Raw genomic sequence first — 19,514 nt, 5'->3', positions numbered from 1 at the left:
TAAAGACTTTAAACCTCAAACCTCTCTCTCTCTCTCTCTCTCTCTCTCTCTCTCTCTCTCTCTCTCTCTCTCTCTCTCTCTCTCTCTCACACACAAATTCAGCTAGCAAACCCCAGCACCAGCTGAATTTGTGTTACTACAGCTCAGCTTACTGAAGGTCTGTCTCCCTGACTGTGTAATGTGGAAGGACTCTTTTGTAGTGACGAATGAAGTCTTTCAGCTCATTATTTTTTTGTTTATGTTTTGGATTCTAGTGTTGTTCTGCTGTCCATCACCTGCCAATAGCTGCTGACTAGCTGCTCTCCTATCACTCGTAAGACTCGTCTGTTTGCAGAGGGCTGCACCTGAATGAGTGGCCTTGAAACGTTGTCAACAGGAACAAAGGAGCAGTGGAGTACTGTTCACACAAATGTGTAGCCCTGCAGCTAAACAAAAAGTGTGGTGTCATTAATTTCAGTTTCTGTTTTCACCACAAGATTTTCCGAAGTGAGACTTTTACTTTATTTCTGAGAACGCTGTTTCCCTTGCCGTGTGTTGCAACAAGTACCTCTCCATCTCTCTGGACTCCATTAGTTTCGCTCCTTCATGGGGATAAAATAAGGACACCTCAGAGTGCTGGGTCCATCTCAGGTCAAGAGCAGCCTAGAAAACCCATAGTCACAATCTGACAGCCGGTGTCCTGACAGAAAAAAGGCTGTAGGGACAGAAGAAAGGGGGGGTCGCTGCATAATATAGGGCAGCTGTCTTTTGCCAGGTTTTCACACTGTGTCTGATGTGCCTCAAAAGGAAAGGGAGAGGATTGAGAGGACAGATGGAAAAACTTCAATACATGTAGTTGAACACTGGGTGAGAGGGGGAAGGAGAGAGTGAGAAAGAAGAAAAAGAAGATGGCAAGACATGGAAAACAGAGTTGTTCCCCTCAAGAGAAGTGAGCTGTGGTCGACTTCAATCTGGCCATGACTCATTCACGTGGACGGTGCTGTCACAGAGCAGAGGGGGTGGAGGAGGGTGAAGAATGGGCTGATGTGAGGGTGCACAGAGGCAGGCGTCCATATGGCCCCTGAGGCACCAACAAGGCCAGGGTGACAAAAGGGGCCTCTGCTCTCCAGTCGTCCCCTCAAACCTCTCTGGGAATTCTGTTTTGCAGTCTCTCTCTCCTCTGCGGAGCCTCTCACTTTCTCCCAGGCCAGCTCAGGAATGTGCCTTCTGCAAAGCAACACCCACACACACACACTCACACATACACACACACAGGGAGTGTCCTCACCTTTGTTGGTTAGTTATTATTGTAATGGCTTATGCATAGAATGTTGTGCAACTGAGTAAGCTTGCCAGCAACTTAAACACGCGTGGCATTTGAAGTTCCACATACGTATGCAGAGACGTTTGCAGGTTAAGCTCTGCTGATTAGCACTCACACCTCTTTAATGTTTTGGACAATATGCAACAGCACAGCCATAAACCCAGTGACGAACCCCCCCCCCCCCCCCCCCCCCCAGCAATGAAGGGTATTCATGATGATATCAGACTTTACCTCAGTTGATTTCTTCATCTAAATCCAAGAGATTACCTAACACAAAAATAAATCTTTAACTAAGGGGGGTGTCTATATGGGATGGATTGCCAGCAGTCCAATTTTTATCACCAGTTCTTCAAAGTTTTAAGCCAAATCCTGGGAAACAATGTGAGCAGATGCTGGGCAGGAGGGGCTGTAAATCTGGCCTGGCGAATTAAGCCATTGCCTTGGCATTGTTCTGGCTGGCCTCTCAGCTGCTCCTGCTGGGGAGGGTGTTAGGTGGGATGGGGTGGAGCGAGGGTCTGCTGCCTAAATCTCCCAACAAGGGGGCACCCTGCACATTTCACACATAGTCATCCAAGTTGGACCCCAGCTGCAGACAGAGAGCTACAAGTCACACAACCACACAACGGCACAGGTCCTGCAGGAGAAGGAACAGGTTGTGGCCTCTGAGAAGAAATTATTGTTCAGACATGTTTCTAATTCCTGTCTTGTCCATCAGAACATCACATTTGCATATATTTAAAAAACAAACAAAACAACATTTCCTTTAACCTTAAAGCAGTTGCTGAGTTGCTAAAATTATTCCAAGTTAAATCGTCAGGCTATGTTTCATCGTTGCAAAGCGTAAAAGCCGTTTCTCTTTAAAACCTCTGAGAGGCTGTTGGTAGGTTTCATTAGTTGACCCTTGACCTCATAAGAGATCAGGTGACCAGGGCACTGCTGTGGAATGTTCCCTCTTGACTCCTTTTCATTTTCTAATTTCAAAGCTCTCAACTGTTTGGATTCTTGTCATTTTTACCAGCCCCATAACAACGTACCATCCGTGTGTGTGTGTGTGTGTGTGTGTGTGTGAGAGAGAGCATGTGGACATGTGGATGTTCTCTTTATATGTAGTCAAGATTTGTTAATAGAAAAGTACACTACAGTTTGACAAAAATAAACTTGACTCAAGGTTTACTAACTAGCTTTTTTTCTAGTATCTGACAGTGTTCATCAGCAGAATAACTTCTATCCACTGATGAAAACAATGAGATTAATGAGCTTAAAACAAAAGCTAGCTTTTTGTACTGAACTCTATTAAAGATGTGTGTTTCTTCAAGAGATTGTTTCTTTACATAGAAAGCAAAATGAAGAATGTGATATGCAGTTGAGAACTCTGAAAAAAGCTAGAAAGTAAACCTTGAGTCAAGTCAGAAAAAGGACTTTCATGCTCATTACAGTATCAACGTCCCTCACTATTTTTGACTACAATCTAGTAATGCATTCTTATTATTGTTTTAAATCTTTCCACTTTTAGTCATTATTACACTGCCCTTGTTTACATGTTCTTTTATAAAGTACCTCAGTTATTCTGAGCATTTACTTCCTCCCAGACAGGAGAGTCTCACTCAAGCATGCGGTGCCGAGCAGCATGAAGCATCTTGCTTGATCTACTTCAAAAGAAGGCACTTCAGTGAGGAAATATCCACAATATTTCTAGCAGAGGAATTCGGGTACAGATGCACATTGAGAAGTTTTTCATATGGTATCTTGGCATAAACCTAGACCAGGATGGTCCCTTCTGAGTGGGATCTGTCATCTAAACTATCAGTCCATCAGAGCAAACACATGGAAAAACCTTAAGGTCTTTCCTATTGAAACTTCAAAGTATTTTTCCACATTCTGTCATCAGTGATGACACAGATATACAAAGTCATTGAAAGATACTTTAACAGAACTTTGCTTCAATTAGATTAAGTACATTTGTTTGCAGGAGAGACTCACAAAATAAGCCTCAGTAAAAATTGTTGTGACTTTTGAGAAGGAATTTTGTCTCGAAGGAATAGTTCCACATATTGGGAAGTCTGCTTATTTGCTTTCTTGCAAGGAGATTAATTCCACTCGTGTATCTGTGTTGAATATAAAGCTACCACTGGCATCTGGTTTGCTTATCGTAGCACAAAGACTAGAAACACGGAACCGAATCGCAAGTAGTCCGACACATAATCCATATGTAATTTTTACACTTCAGATTTTGTATGGTACATATAAAGTGTAAATTAGTGAATGTCAGAAATGCTAGAGGGTGAATTTTTGCCAGCTTTGGACAGAGCCAGGCTAGCCGTTTCCTCTTGTTTGCAGTCTTTGTGCTAAGCTATGCTAACCGGCCGCTGGCTGTAGCTTCATATTCATCCTACAGACTTAAGAGTGGTATTGATCTTCTCATCTAACTCAGTAAGAATCCGAATCATAAGCATAGTACCCCTAAATTTGGAACTATTCCTTTCAGAAAAGAAGCTATCCTAGCTAGTAGTTAGCATCAAGGTGACTTCTCAAGCAGCAGGAAAACTAAGTTTTACTGCTGACAGCTGAAGAGTGCTCTGCTGACAGGAGGCAGGCGATAGCATACACTAAAATACCAACTGTGTCACTCCACTTCCCCTGCAGGGAACAAAGTTATCAGCGTGCCTCATTTCAGCATGATGTTACAGGCCGGTTGGAGGATGAATCACTACAAAAGGTGTGCCACCTGCAAGTTTATCAAACCACGGAGGCCCAAATCTTCTCATTCAGCCCGAACACAGCTGCTGTCAAGGCTTCTTTTCAGTCTCACCTTTCACATTTTTCTCTCCTATCAAGCGGAGCAAACCCTCACCCTCATCCTGTCCTCACGCTGAAAGGAGATTGCTCTCGTCTGGAGGAGCAGGAGGGGGTGAGGTGATGAGCAGCTTACCTCTTGGAGGGATTAGCCTTATTAAAATGAAATAGTCTAGTCCTGACTGACAGAGCAATGGAGGTGGAGGAGGGAAGAGGCAGGGAGGACAGAGGAGAAGGCCTACGTTGTGTGAGGCCTGGCCCCTGAGGATCTGAAGCACCGCTCCTCTGTGTTCTCCTTCCCTCCATTCCTCACTTTCACCTCTCGCTCTCTCCACATCTTCTCCCCCCCCCCTTTTGCCTCTGGTCCGCTCTCTCATCATCACCGCGGTCCAGAACAGGCGGATATGTCAGCGGTGCGTCAAGAGATCTGCCCCGAGGCCCTCAGATGAGCTGCCAAGTACAGGGGCCGGACCGTAGGGGAACAAAAGACCCCCAAAAAAACACATCAGAAAGGCTGGGACCTTGGTAAAATGTGTTTAATAGCCCTCCTATTGAAGGGCACTGCATGTATGGAATGTGTGCCCAGGATCACAGGTTCCCAGCAATTACCCAGGCTTAGCTCGCCCAGGTTCATAAGGAGTGAATGGGTAGTATGTGTAGGAGAACATTAACCGACCCGAGCCTCTCAGAACACATCCAATGAAAGATGTACAAAAGGATTGAACGTGCTGAATATGACTTTGTAATTTGTACCTAATGACATGTACTCTGTGGTAATCCCTGTTATGCACGTAAAGCCACACTTGAATCAGAGGACCAGAGTGCACGCCATGGTTGTGTCATGTGCCGAGACTCATTGAGACACAATATGAGTCTCATGTTGGCCTGAGCACATTCCTTCGTCAAGTAAAGAAAGTGTTTAACCCTCGAAAAACTAGGGTTTTGAATCTTGGGCATTTCTCTGCAACAATCTTATCTTTTTCTTATTTGTAATCGATATCAATCGAAACTGTTGCTCAAAACAGTTTTCACAGATTCACAACTGTTTCCACTAAAGATCAAAAAGTCCAATTGCTGTCTTCACCAGTTATTGGAAGTGTGTTAGGCTGTGCAGCTAGATGTATTAGAGTAGTAGAGAAACCAGGTATTTCATTGGATATATTAGTAGTTATTTGTCAGCAGAAATATTAGTCACAGTTAAGCGGCACAGTCCTATTTGAAAGAAATGAGCCAGGAAGTCAAAGCCTCCCCTAAGTCTACCACTCTCATAGGACCATTGTCAACATAAATTACAAGCAATCTAATTTTGGAGACTTATAGGAGATCAACGAACAGCAAAGGCCAATCAGGAGGAGGGTGATGAAAGGCAGAAGGTGTTTTTAATCGACTCATCAACTAATTGCGGCCCAAAGGCCTATCAAAGTGAAACTGAATAAATACATAGACAATGCATGTAAATGCTTCCACACACATACATGTCCTTTGTTGAAATTATGAATATATTTGTTTACACTTTGTCATCTTCTGGAATATAAAATAAATTGATCATTTATTTCTTATCTGAAGAGCCCTCTTGTTCGGTGTGAGTGTTTGGTTGCTTTGAGACTGTTCACCTCGGTTACACACACCTGATACCACTTCTTGGTAAACTTGAGAGCTGAGAAAGCATAATTTGGCACTGTTCTTGTTTCCATAGGATGTTATTACTGCAGCAGACTGCGTGTTGATTGTCTGAAATACTGTAATACATTTTGTATGACCAACTGCTTTACTTTAGCGCCATGTGGATTTTAAATGTCTGCGACGTCTCATCTTGGATAACACTCTACACTGAAAAAACAACTAAATTAAGACAGTGTGTTTTTGTGGTGTGCTGGTTGACTTGCAGCCATGATACTGACTCAAAGGTCAGCAGAGATTAAGGTAGCAGGGGAGCGAATAAGAAGAAGGGGAGAAAAGGTCTGGTGTCACATGCAGGTGGCTGTCAAGGATATTTACCTGAAGATAAGGATTAGAAATGAACAAAAGTTTAGTTCAGCTCAGTTCAGACAGACGGCCTGATATCAAGTGGCTACCCTGACTATCCAAACAGGCTCTGCTGTTATTATGTCTATCTCTGTCTTCATATGGGATTTCACTCTTGCTTTTAAAAGTATTTTTAAAATAGGCACCTGGGTCCTTTTTCATCAGATATTTAAGGATGGAATTCAGAATGTAAGAAAAGAATATTCCATGTTTTTTAAAATCCTTTTTCATCATCAAAAGACCCAAAACAACGTTTTACTCACAGGGACATCATTCTGCGTGTTTAAAATGATATACATTTAAAACAGTCACTTAAATATTTGGCTCCATCGCTACAAAATTCCAGTCTGTATGTTTATGAGGGTTTAATGCTGACAGATGTTTTTTCATGACTTCAGTGGGGATATAAAACAGGGCTTCAAGGTGCAGACAGGTATGTGTACATTCTGTACCCTAGAGCTTTCTCATACCTGTTCAAGGCAGTCATAAAAATGTGATATGAACCTACAGTAGCGACATCAAACAAGGCTTAAAACCATTTAGTGCTGAAAGGCCCATGGCTGCTCTGACTTCTCATGCTAGCTGCCAGAGATATGTATCACCTCAGCTGGAGCTGCATGGGCGCAGTTTTCATGGTCGGGATTTTAGATCTCATTTTGTAAAAAAACGTAAAATGACATTTAACTGTTTCAGCACACTGCTTTGGAGCCTACCTGTGGTACATGTTGTTCTAAGTTTAGGTTAATTGTCTCACAAGTGCTCCTGGTCATGTTTTTTTCTTTCTTTCTGGGAGCCACAGTGAAAGTGCAACCTTCACTGACGGCTAAATGCAGCTGCATTCTGGGAATGTCCCTGAAGCTGGAAGTCGTTCTGGGAGATTCCCACAAGCCAGCAAGGGCAATTCCCCGACTTATTTATCTGTTCTCTGTTGAGGCTGGGTTACAATGCTCCCACAGCAAAGAGATGAATCTACAAAAATAACAGAGTCCAGTTTCCTGAAGTTAAGGTCAGATTTTCCAACTGGGTTTCAATCAAAACAAAGATGGTGTTTAGAATGGTTTGGGGAAATGTGGCTGCAGTCATGATGTTGAGTCATTTAAACAAGAGTGATGTGATTTCTGTGCCACATGCAGAATACCACGTTTTTTTTCCTTCCTTTTATAAACCATTGTCAGAAGACGTTTTTATGAATGAATTCAGGCTTGTCTATGTTTGTAGGAGGGAGATGTTAACTGTGCCTTAAAATGTACTATTCTGACTGTGCAAACCCAGGTGTTTTGGGATTTCTCAGCACAGAAATGTTTTTGCTTTGTTTATATCTCTACATTATCATATCTGTTAAATACTCTTCCACTTTAAGCAGAGCTTTAGGTCAAGGGATTGTTTAATTCTGGGAAATTTTCATTCAAGGTGATATTGCAACTTAAACCTGACTGTGGGGAAAATGTACTATTAATGTAGTAGAAATTAGGAAATATCACAGAGTTGAAAGCTCAATTACATCCTTTGCAGATTATAGCTGAATCAAATGATGGACTGTGTATCTCTGCCAGAAAAAGAGTCAGTCCACATGTAAATGTAAAATAATATACTTTATTATGATCATACATTTCTCAGGATCAATACAAAACGCTTTTTTTTGTTTTGTTTAGTGATGCTTTCTAGGCGACATTTTCTCTCCAAAGGACAAACAGGACGACACAGAAAAATGAACAAGATGTAACACAAACATCTGTGAAAAAGAGGTGAGAAGTTGGGAGCTAAAAGGATACTAAAGCAGATGGTAAGAGTACCTAATGTGTTGCCACTGCAAAGGAAAAAATAGTTTATTTCTTTGAAGTGTTTGCAGGCAGAAATCAGCATCTTTGAATTTCCTATTTAAGAAAAAAAATCTAAATGAGATCAAACTGCAGGTGATGCTCTCCCACATTGGTTTCTATAATGTAAATGGTGCCCTGGTTGTTTTTGTGTTGCCAATACAGACAGATGGTTTGAAAGGAACCCTGCTGAAACTCACTTTCACCAGACCTGCTCAGACAGACAGCAGCAGCCACAACTTCACCACTATGCAGCAGCAAGACAGTGAACAGACACCATGCTGGGGTGTAACAAATAAAATGTAAAATATATAAATACAAATGCAAACCCTGCATAAGATTAGGCTTGAAGAGAAGATGGACAGTTGGTCCATCTTCTCTTCAAGCCCAATCTTATGTCTCTCTTTTTTAAAAGAAGTGTTCAATTTTGCAACTGGGTTTCACAATTGAAACTGTTAAATGCAATTGCCATATCTTTTCCATTTGTTTCAAGGAAAAAAAAAGGAAAACAAGACTGTAGATGACAATTTGAGACACAAATTGTTTGATAGTGGAAATAAATGGCCATATTCTAAGATAATGCTGAATATAATGTATAAAATGAAAGTTTAACAAACCACATCACTGTCAGCATTTAAGTCCTCTGGAGAAAAGCTTGACCAGTGCAGTCATCTGTGTATTGGAGGAATAGGGTGATGAACAAACGAGCATACATTACAAAATACGTCTTTTTACACATAAATATCAAATACAAAGGCATATGAGAAACAGCCTTGTTTATGTCAGTAAAGCTTTTGACCATGCAACGTTCAGTACCTTAAAAAAAACAAAAAAAACACCAATCATCATGAACACACAGCTTAGTCCACCACAGACACAAAACAATGTCAAATATATACACAATACAATAAAAATATCACTTTTCTTCTGCAAGAGCACGATTTTATCATATTTTACAGCTAAAGTTGTACCATTAGTCCAGCACATTAAAATGTGTACAGGTAGCTTGAAGGGAGGAAAAGCGACTATTTCTACAACACTACGAGGTCATCAGAAGTATTTAAATACGCCATTGAAATAGAAGCTGTAAAAAATAATATACTCCAAATACATTTATATAATTATATACACATACAGGTTAAATACTGATCATTCTGAATCCCTGGATTGCTAATAACGTCCTTTGTCGATTTAGGCAGCTAGCTAAGTCGTACAAACTGAAGCCCTCCGTCAACAGTTTTCACTGCTGCTTTGAAGTTGTGCTTCACATTTCAGCTTTGTGTAATTCACTGTTTTGCCAAAAAGATGGGAGAAGCAGAAAGTCTACTGGTTGGTGCTATTTAAAGGAATAGTTCCACATTTTGAGAAATTTAGCTTATTTGCTTTTTCTGTAAAGAGGTAGAAGATTGATAAATTAGCTAATCTAAGCATAGTGTAAAGACCCTGTGCAAACACAGGGATTAAACAAGAAAGGGTTGTTGTTTCCCCCTGCATCCAGTCTTTACGCTAAGCTAAGCTAAAATAAGCTAAGCTAAAATAAGCTAATGATCTTCTAGTTCTAGCCTGAAATTTAGCATACAGACACGACATGTCATCAATCTTCTCATCTAACTCTCGGGAATAAAGTGAAAAGGCAAATTTACCAAAATGTTGGAGTATTCCGTTAAGCCAAAAGTAAATATGATGCTACATGAAACCCATTTTCTCCGTTAGTTGCCTGCTTAAGATCAAATACATCTCTACTGTTCAGAGATAAAGAGTTTTACTGTATACCTTTACATGAGTGTCAAAACATCTTGCACAATACAGAACGTAAATAAATGTATTCATTACTTATTTATCCTTAACAGGAGGTTTCAGTGGCGGCTGTATCTCCCTTAACTCAGTCCACAGTCCATTCTACTGCATGAGCTATAATGACAATCTACACTACTGGCTGCCTTATAAGTGCATTATTGTTGTACAACATCTAGTGTTTCATACCTCAATAGAAAAGCTCTCTGCTGCCTTAAAAAAAGGAAATCCACCCTTCAACAGAACGTACACAGGTTCCTCCTATGATCTTGGTTTGCATTACTAAACAATGTGTTTACATGCTCAAAAAAATAGACGATAGAAGCAAGAAACTCAGATATTTCCCATTCAGCATTAGAGACAAAGTTTCTGGTCAATAACAGCAGGGTTCAATGAAACAGGGGAACAGTTTTCTTCCATAGTGATAGAGGCCCTGTCCATGTCTGGAGAACCACCTTTTCCTCGGCACATTCTTTATTAATCTAATTAACTAATTACAAAAGTTTCTTGGAATCCAATTGAAAGGCCTAATCTAATGCATCCCAGATTTTTTGCCTACCACTGCTTATTTGTGGAAGTGTCCAATGGCTTCAGAAGCCAGCCATCAAAATACTTATAAGGGAAACTCTGGAAGCACTGGGATGTTTTGGTATGAAAATGGTCAATTTGAAATAAAGTATATCAGGAATTTTGCCCTACAAATGTTGACATCAGTATCATCGCTTAAAAGATTGCATGAGTAGAGTCCCATAGTACCCTGTGTGGATTTGTACCTGCTACAAAACATAACACACTGCAGTCTTTTTCTATGTAAAAACATATCTTCATAACATCACGGTTGTCAACACTGTATCAAGATCACATGAGGGAATGCATTTTATTTCAGGGTGGATTTTCCTCTTGACGTACCACCTTCACACAATTAAGGCACCGTTTAAACCCCTGAGGGGTCAATGGGTTCTTCTAATAAGAAGAGAAGCAACAATAACAACATGAAACATGGAATGTCTATGGGTAAATTAAAAACGCCAGAAGTGCCCCGTTGCATTTGTTCTCACCTCGTCCTTTAGGTTTGTACAGAAGCACCGCGCCAACATCACAGGATCTCCATGGAAACACTGTGGCTGTATCCTGAAGCACCTTGAACGGTAAAGAAGGTCTCTCCAAACACCATCAGTCTTTACGAATGTGTGAGTGGATATGTGTGTGTGTGTGTGTGTCACCGTAGTAGGAGTCAGTATCCAACGTTGAGCTTGTTCTTGTTGAGCTCTCTCTCCAGGTTTCCTATGAGAGTGTCGATGCTCTCCTGCAGGTCTCTGAGGTTGACCCTGTTGCTCAGCACAGGGCTGATGTCCTGGATCTTCATGTAAGCCTGGTAGGTGTGCTCTTTGGGCAGACAAGGGGGCAGGATGTGGTCGCACATCCTCTCCTCCTTGTCCTCTAATGGCTGCCCATTGCCCATATCACTCTCTACTTGCTTCTCCTCCTCCTCCTCCGCCTCCTCCTCTTCCTCCTCTTCCTCCTTATCCTCATCCTTCACCACCTCCTCTGTCTGAGGCTGCTCCTGCTCAGCAGGATCGGACGCAGGGCTTGTGACCATTTGCCCGTCATCTTCCTCTGCGTCCTCAGGCTTCTCCTGCACCTCGTCAGCTGCCTCTGTGTCCTCGGAGGCCACGTCATCATAGTCCGCCTCCTCTTTGTTGGGAGGCAGCAGAATTTCACAAGGGAAGTAGCTCTCGCCGCAGTCGCTCCAGTCGCCAGCGTAGCGGTTGCTGGGGCTGTCCAAGCGCCCCGGTTTGGGCCGCAGCACACCTGCCATTTCCGCTTCAGAGAGGTTCAGGACCTGGGGGCGCTCTTTTCTCCGCCGTATGGGAGGAGCTGACAGCAGGTCGGGTGAGACCAGAGCCAAACAGGCTGCAGGGGGCTGAGAGCAGGACCGGCCATGTGGGTCCACAACTGGAGGAGCACACAGGAAGAGAGACATAAGACAGGCAGAGTAATTAAATGTATAGAGGCCATTTTAACTAATATTCTTAAAGGAACGGTTCTACATTTTGGGAAATACACTTATTTGATTTCTTGCAAAGAGTTAAATTAGAAGATCAAAATCATTCTGTCCAGCCAGCAGCTGGTTAGCTTTGCATTAAGACTGGAAACATTGGGGGATAGCAAGAGGTGCTAGGCTTATCTTACCTTTGGAAAGAATATTTCCCAAAATGATGAAATATTTATTCAAAGAGTTAGTTCACCCAAATTACAAAAGAAAAAAAAAGAAAAATTGTATCATATACCCCTCGCGGTGTCTAGCCATGCAGATATTTTTGGTTTCATTTGTTGTGAGACAACTGTCACTGAGATCTTTTACCTCCACCCCAATTTTCAAAACCAATACTATCAGCAGAGCAAAATATCACTCGTAGTTAGTGACAAAATACTACTTTTGTAATTTGTGTGAAGTGAACCTTTAAGTCCTGTTTTGGAACTTCATGGTCAAAATGACATTTAAAAACAAGTCTTTTTTGTAAAATAACTGAGACCACAGGTTTATGAAATTAACTTCTATCTTTGAAACAAAGATATTTGGATAAGCCGGCAATGAGTTCATTAAGTTGTGGGAACTCTGACATATTATGCCCTGCCAAAATAATGTGAACATGCCATGCTCAAAGTCAGACAAACACATGCTGAAGTCACACCACCACACTCCAGACTTTGATGCCATCCTTCTGTGCTATTTTCTATCAACTGTTGACTAAACCAAACTTAAAAATTAACTAAACTGAAATCCTGTTTGGACATTATGAAAGAATCATCTGACTGTGCCACGAAAGGGAACAGCGAGCACTCCACCACAACCAGCACAGTCCGGTTACCTGTCTGTGTTTATCTCTGTGTACCTACACTTGTTGACACTGCTAGCTCTCCCTTACTGGATTGAAAGGAACAAAACAAAAAACAAAAAGTGTTAAAAGTTATGGCTGTAAGTCATGTACAAGAGGTACAATACACAATACTGAAATGTATTTAGTCTAGAGGTGTATGAAAAAGGTTTCAAATATTATCTTTACAATAAATGAGGACTTGTGAACCATGTTGACTGCATTTCATTCATCAGGACGGGTTGCCGATACAGTAGTGTTTATGTGCAGCGCGGTTGCACGCCTTGCAACTCTCCTGACGCTAATTATCACCTAAAACAAACAGAAATTATGCTCCTTTCAGAGACAACGTGTTATTTAATTTCAGACATGACTCACTGATGACCAGATTTAAGTTATTAGCTGTCAGCAGAAAAAAATGAAGGCAGGAATCAGACAAAAATACCGCTCCTTGTTTTAAAAAAGGCTAAATGTAATAATAATAATACAAACAAATCCACACACACAGACATTATCCCCTTCTGTCTGTCTAACCATCTGCTCACATATACTCACAGGTACAGTTGGCAAACTAAATACTTCACACCGAACACACAACACCCCCTCAGCCTCTTCAACACACATATGCTCATGCTGTCTCACGCTACCTGGAAATAGTGTCACTAGTGTCAGAAGTCCTTGCACTTGCCCAAAGACATGCACACTTGAGGCTTAAGCAACAATGTCTTGGAGGGTCAGGTATGTGTGTGTGACAGGCGTGAAGAGGCGGCTGAAAATAGCCCATAATGATTGTGAAATGTTAGGGTGAAGCTTCAGGGGCTGAGGGCTAAGGTTAAGCCTGGAATGTCTTTAATTACAGTCCATGCGTCCTACGCTCTGAGCTGGGAGAAGCAGACAGAATGGAGATGTTACTGAGGGTGTGAACAAAGGCTTGAACCTGGACTGAAAGGTTTGTCAAGGTTATTACAGATCATTATAGGCACCAACTGCGGGACATCAGCTGCAGACAGGAGTGCAGAAACTATTGTCCTTCAGACCATTTGAATCATCTTCTTCCTCCATTGTATGTTCTATCCTCTAAAAGAAAACGTTTTTGCACTTTTTTTGTTCATCTTTTAAAAAAGTCCACTTGTACTTCACCAGACTATACCAGCAATTATGGGATTCACAAATGCTGACTTATTCAGTTGGTGTGCTTTCCTCTGTGCGTTTCTTCCACAGTTGATGTAAAGGAGGGTGGAGGGTGCTTAACCTCAGCAGTTTACACAGAATGTGTTCAGTGTGGGAGTCTGAGGATGCATTTAAATCCAGAGGCCAGACCAGACACAGAGTCAGTTCTTCTTTGGACATCAATCAGCAGTTCTGGTTAAAGCTGCAGGTTACAGGGAAGATTTAAATCCTCTGTCCAAAGTGATGCTCGGAACACTATGAAAATATTTTTTCCAAATACAGTATGCATGTGAATAAAAAAAAATGAGACACACTTTAAAAAAAACGCTTTCTTCTAAATTAAGATATAAGCAAGCTTGATGACCGTTCATATTAAAAATTGGATTAAAATTTTCAACAGTCTCATCACCTAAATATTTAAAAATGTTAATGACCAACAGAGGAACATGACAGACAAACTGCCAACTACTACAGTAATAAGATCTGTCGTATAGCAGCAGTAATGGATCTTCACACTGTCTTATCTTTTCAACCTGTGTGTCGGCAGAGCACACTGTTTAATTTTGTAATGTTTGGTTTCATTTTGTAATGTTTGGTTTAATTTTCTAGAGTAGCTGAGACTTTAACTGCACCGCAACAGCCATTGAATGGCTCACACATTGATTAGAGATGTGGTGAACACAAGGTTTAAAAAATGAAACGCAGAGGGTTGAAAAATATCAAATTAGTTGCCGTGACCAATACAAATCTCCCCCACGCCTGCAGCTCTTTTCTTGACGCCCTCCTGAATAATTTTTGAGTCGCTTCATATCTCACACTGAGCAGACAGCTGCAGCTGGCAGAGAGCAGCTGTGCAGGCAGACAGATGACCTGTGTGTGTGTGTGTGTGTGTGAAGCTGGTACTGGGTCTCTGTCCTTGGTTGGTGGTTTCTCTTAAGACAGGGTGCCACGCCTCAAAAGTTTGGTTTACATTGGGGCTTACTGGCTTGGCTCTGATTGGCTCAGTCTGCCACGATGAAGCACTCTGTGGAGAGCTTCATCTCTGAGGAGCAAACAGATGGTGGCCTTTGGCTATCAGCTGTATTTGTGCCACTGGTGGAAAACCTCAAGGATCAAAGCAACCGAGCCCTTTACCAGCCCTTTGTAGAGCTGAACCGCTGAGCTGGCACTGATTCATATAAGACCCTTAAGTAGGCAGGGCAAGAGGCTGTGTTTACAGACTCACTGACGTTTGTCAGATGTATATTACCTGCTTGTAAAAACAAGTGTTTCAAACTGAAATACCTTGTAGAACTTGTTATTTAACATATTTAACAAAATATTGTCCAAAAATGACAACATTTATTCACAAATCTAACAATCGCTCACCAGGCCAGAGCTGTAGCAGGTAGTGCAGGACTTCTATGTGCTTTTTGAAGTGCAGCGCGCTGGCCAGCTCCTCTGAGTCAATGAAGACTCGGTTGGTGTGGCAGGACGCATCCTGACGCTGGCTGAGCAGCACCGGGCCGAAACACACCGCCAGGTTCTGGCACGTCATCTTGTTCACTTCCTGGCAGGACGCTACCAGCTTTAGGTGATCAAGAAGCGTCTGCAGTGTCATCTGATACACACACACACGCATGTGCAAAAACAGACAAATAAGGCCATGTTATTATTATGATTAGTAGTTGTAGTAGTAACACTGGCAGCAGCAGAGCTACACTACAAAATCCACTTCATCAAGCTATTTGTAGCATTACTCTGTGCATGTACTGAGTACTGTATATGTCAGCAGATAAATAACAAGACATTGCAGTAAAGACATGTTTGAGGTAGCTTCGAGACTCTCACCATTACATAGTTTATCCTTGGTCACAATGGGATCCTTGTTAAAAATACATATGCTATATTTGTGTGTTCAAAATGAATATTGGCTAATTTGTCATTATTGGATTCTTAAACTCTAAATGATTAGCATTGGTATCTGCCTCACGAAGACTTATGTTTTCATTTTGAGTCATTTATGATGAATCTGAAAATAGTTGGCAGTTGGCAGGCTTGTGAACTGTATGCCACCACTAATATCCCCTGACGTAAAAGCCTACGTAATAGAGGTTAAACAGTAGTGATCTGTAGCATTATCATCATGGCCATCATTATCTGAGCCACAATTATCCCTTTCACAACCACTTCTATGACAATATTCAAGGACTACGATGAGTGTGAGCGCTGGCAGGGGGTTGCAGAGTTTGTCTTCCTCACCCTCTCCACGTCTGGCAGGTTGTCCAGCAGGCTGACGGTGTGCTCCGAGTCGGCCTGGTCATTCTCGCAGCCCGCTGCTCCTATCCGCAGAGGCCTCGTGGCCATGGACTCCAACACCGCCTCATACAGCTGCTTGGTGATCAGAGGGTAGGGCAGCTCTCGCAAGTAGTCCTTCAGTACTCCTGAAACGTTGGAGAGAGAGAGAATACAGCGTGAGGAAAAACTGTTGCAGCAATATAGTGAGTGAAATTTGTCAGTGAATAAATAAACAAGTTCTTTGCATCATATCATTTTCCACACATTTGAACTGAGAACACAGGCAGCTTTAACACCTGACAAATCACAAACAATATATCTTTATAAAGTGTAAAAAGCTTTTATTTTCCCTCTTTTTTTAAACCACTGAACCTGGCACACTCTTTTGGTTGCAAATTGAGGTCCTAGTGTTCCCTCGGGTGATACTATGGCATCTGCTGAGATGCCTGATTGGAGTAGGGAGGGGGGGGCTGATGTCTGTGACTGCGCGTTCACACCTGTGACTTCTGCCTCTCCTAGGTTAGACAAAAGCTACGGGAAAACTTGAAACCCATGCTGTCTGTCTCCACTAAGCACCTGAAATATCGCTGGCATGTCTTTTCATCAAAGGTAAGGGGGGAGAATAAATATGGGAATAAGAAAGGCTCATGGTAGCGTGACAGCTCTTTGTGGTGAGTGTCTGCATGAAGCTGTATCAGTTTTCAGAGACGGCTGGGGGCTGTGTAATCAGCAATGTTGGTTATGCTCCAAAGTAATACAGACGAATGTCTATGTGATATTTTATAAGACCTATGGGTTACTGTCACCACAATGATAAAATGACCAGCAAACAAAGCACACTGTTGATCAAACCATTTAGAAATGCAAAGGACACATTTGACCAATCACTTTTTGTTGTCCCAAATACAACTTTAAAAGAGTACGCCACTGATTCAGTTTGTTCACAAAGAAAGGTTTGACAGACTTGATGTTTGCCAATTAAAGACAGAAAATGAGCTACAAATGGATGGATGGCTATGAGCCCGTTAAAGCTGATCCCTTGTGTTGTGACAAGGGATGGTCGTCAGCTTGATTAAGCTCACCTGGGCCTTCCAGGCTATAAAAGCTGGTCCAGCTGCTTGTTGCCTCTCTCCGTTGCTACAGCTGACATCCACCATGCATTACGATCTTTTGGTTTTTGCACCTTCAATACCTCCACAGTGCACATGCCACACATGCACTGTTTCCATCACTGACTTTGTGCACTCCATTGTTTGTTTTGTCTTTACCTTAGTTTAATAAGTTAGGTTTGGTTTTAAGTATAACCTTGCGTGGACTCCGTCCTTGTCATATTCCCTGAGCCAATGTGAGACAAATGTGAAATAACTTTACTCAACATATATCAATGCAACCACACTGAATCTATATTTGCACACTACACCATATACCCATCACACGCCTTGCAATTAAGTTTTTTTTTTGTTCTGCAATGCTATTGCTGCTACAAACAATTGATGCTTGAGCAACATTTCATAAGCATGCTCACCTGCCAACAGTCCAATCATGTCTCTTTAAGATGGGGTTGTTGAGGAAAAGTCGTACTGCTATGGTTGCTAGTGTTCCTCAACGTCGTGTTTTTGTCACATTTTATCAGCTGTTGGGCTCAAACATGCACTTCAAGCCAGAATAAGAGATTTCCTGTTCTTGCTGTCTGCACCTTTGGACTCTGGCAACTCGTCCAAAAAGGTTTATTCTCCACTGAGATGCCAGCGATTGCTGCTTTTCTACTCCAAACACTTGTGCCAAGATGTTTATCATATAATGTCTTGGCTGTATTTGACACTATCAGAATGCTATAATGCTGCAGAGGCGTAAGGCTGTTTCATTACTCTTCTGCAGATCTGCTTGTGGGCGATGTTTTGGTGTGTTGCTGGGCTGCTCATTTCTGCTCTTTAAGCTTCTTCCTTCTATTTGTGTGAAATCCTTGCATTGCTCAATAATAGATTGAGTATGGCACAAACATTTTGATGCACCCATGCTGTATATTTATGCAGCGGTCAAATATGAATATTCAGATTATAGTGCTGTGTTTTATGAGCTGAATAGGTTTTTTGCCGTAGGTTCTGGCATTGTTTTGGAGGTTTTTGGAGGTTGGATAAGCTTACTACAAACACGGATCTCTGATTGTGGGTATGATTGTATATCAGCTTGAAGGATGTGAGCATGAAGACCCATTCACAATTTTTTCCCTGCATCTCAAAGCAGTGTCACAATCCCTTGGGCTTTTGCAACTGATTCTGATTTGCCTCTTGCCTTCTATTTACAGCAAAGTACAGTAAGATTCACGGTAAATCTGCTGACATCCCTTTAGGCCCAGTAAGGAGAATAGAGGGCACAATTTAACGTGCTCACTTTTTAATCCCAGTAAGTCCCTGCTCTGCTCTTTAAGGGAGCCTGAGGCTTTAAGCTTTGCAGTCTATTCCTAACTGGCATTGTGAGTCCATCACACAATAATCTAATAAAGCAGATTGACAAATGTTTTAAAAAGAACCTTACGTTTCTTTGTTTTTAGGTGATGACACACTTAAATTTCCCGTTTTCCTTTCCAATAGCTACATGGACATAAAAGCTTTTGAATAAAGGATTAGAGGGTGAAAGGAGGATCTAAATTCAGTTCAGTGTTACACTGAAGTCTCAGATTAGCATTAGGTTCAGTATCTGCACAGTGACATTCAGCAGAAACAAAACCCAACACTCATTGAGAGAATAAACTACTGGAAACTTTAAGTGTTGCATTTATTGGTCAAACCACTCATGCTAACACACTAATCCAGTATTTCTCAAGGGGGGCGCAGGAGGAAATGAAGATTTTTTTATTTCAAAAACTTTATTGAGAACTTCACATATTACAAAAGTACAAAGTACACGGACATAACACTAAGTCATTAATAAATACATGGCGAAATGCCTGTACTTACATAACGTAAATGTTTACGTTACGCCGTTAACAGGTTACGCTTACGCTGTGGGCATTCTGCTTCCCTTCGCCACATCCTACCTCTGTGAGATCGGCTTTTCTGCCTCTCTCAAAACAGAATACAGATCTAAGCTCAACATTGAGTATGAATTGAGAGTGGCCATATCAAGTCTACATCCACGTTTTAAAAAGATGTGTAGTGGAAAGCAGGCTCATTGCAGCTACTAATACTGATACAACTTCATGGCTCGCAAATATCTGCACTCATTTTGTTTTGTTTTGCACAGGTTGCACGTTATTGTTGTTTTGAAAAGATATGCAGTGTAAAACTCTAAATATTAGTTCTTTTTTGCACAGATAGAACTTTATTTGCATTGTTCTAACAAATACAATGATTACACATTTGTTTTATTTTTGTATGAGTAATCTGGTTTACTTGAAAGTGATTGCAATTTTCTTTACCCATTTTATGGTATTTTAGCTGTAATTTGTACAATTTA

At 41.5% G+C, this 19,514-nt stretch overlaps 1 protein-coding gene across 1 annotated transcript in view; it reads right to left on the bottom strand.

The window, feature by feature from the left end:
- Window positions 1-7,694: 7,694 nt before the first annotated feature.
- Window positions 7,695-19,514, bottom strand: part of syde2 (synapse defective 1, Rho GTPase, homolog 2 (C. elegans)) — a 45,781-nt gene continuing 33,961 nt past the window's right edge. The window contains exons 6-8 of the mRNA XM_068707686.1: window positions 16,023-16,204; window positions 15,150-15,381; window positions 7,695-11,688 (exon numbers count right to left, since the gene is read on the bottom strand). Of these exons, the coding sequence (XP_068563787.1) occupies window positions 10,967-11,688; window positions 15,150-15,381; window positions 16,023-16,204 (1,136 nt within the window). The 3' untranslated portion in view covers window positions 7,695-10,966. The remainder of the gene's footprint in view (window positions 11,689-15,149; window positions 15,382-16,022; window positions 16,205-19,514) is intronic.

This window comes from Cebidichthys violaceus, unplaced genomic scaffold (assembly GCF_023349555.1).
Source record: "Cebidichthys violaceus isolate CVI_PGR_0920_01 unplaced genomic scaffold, fCebVio1.0.p SCAF_13, whole genome shotgun sequence".
Classification (NCBI taxonomy): domain Eukaryota; kingdom Metazoa; phylum Chordata; class Actinopteri; order Perciformes; family Stichaeidae; genus Cebidichthys; species Cebidichthys violaceus.
Note: the sequence above shows the minus strand (reverse complement) of the source record. Positions and strands in the feature narration are given on the sequence as shown.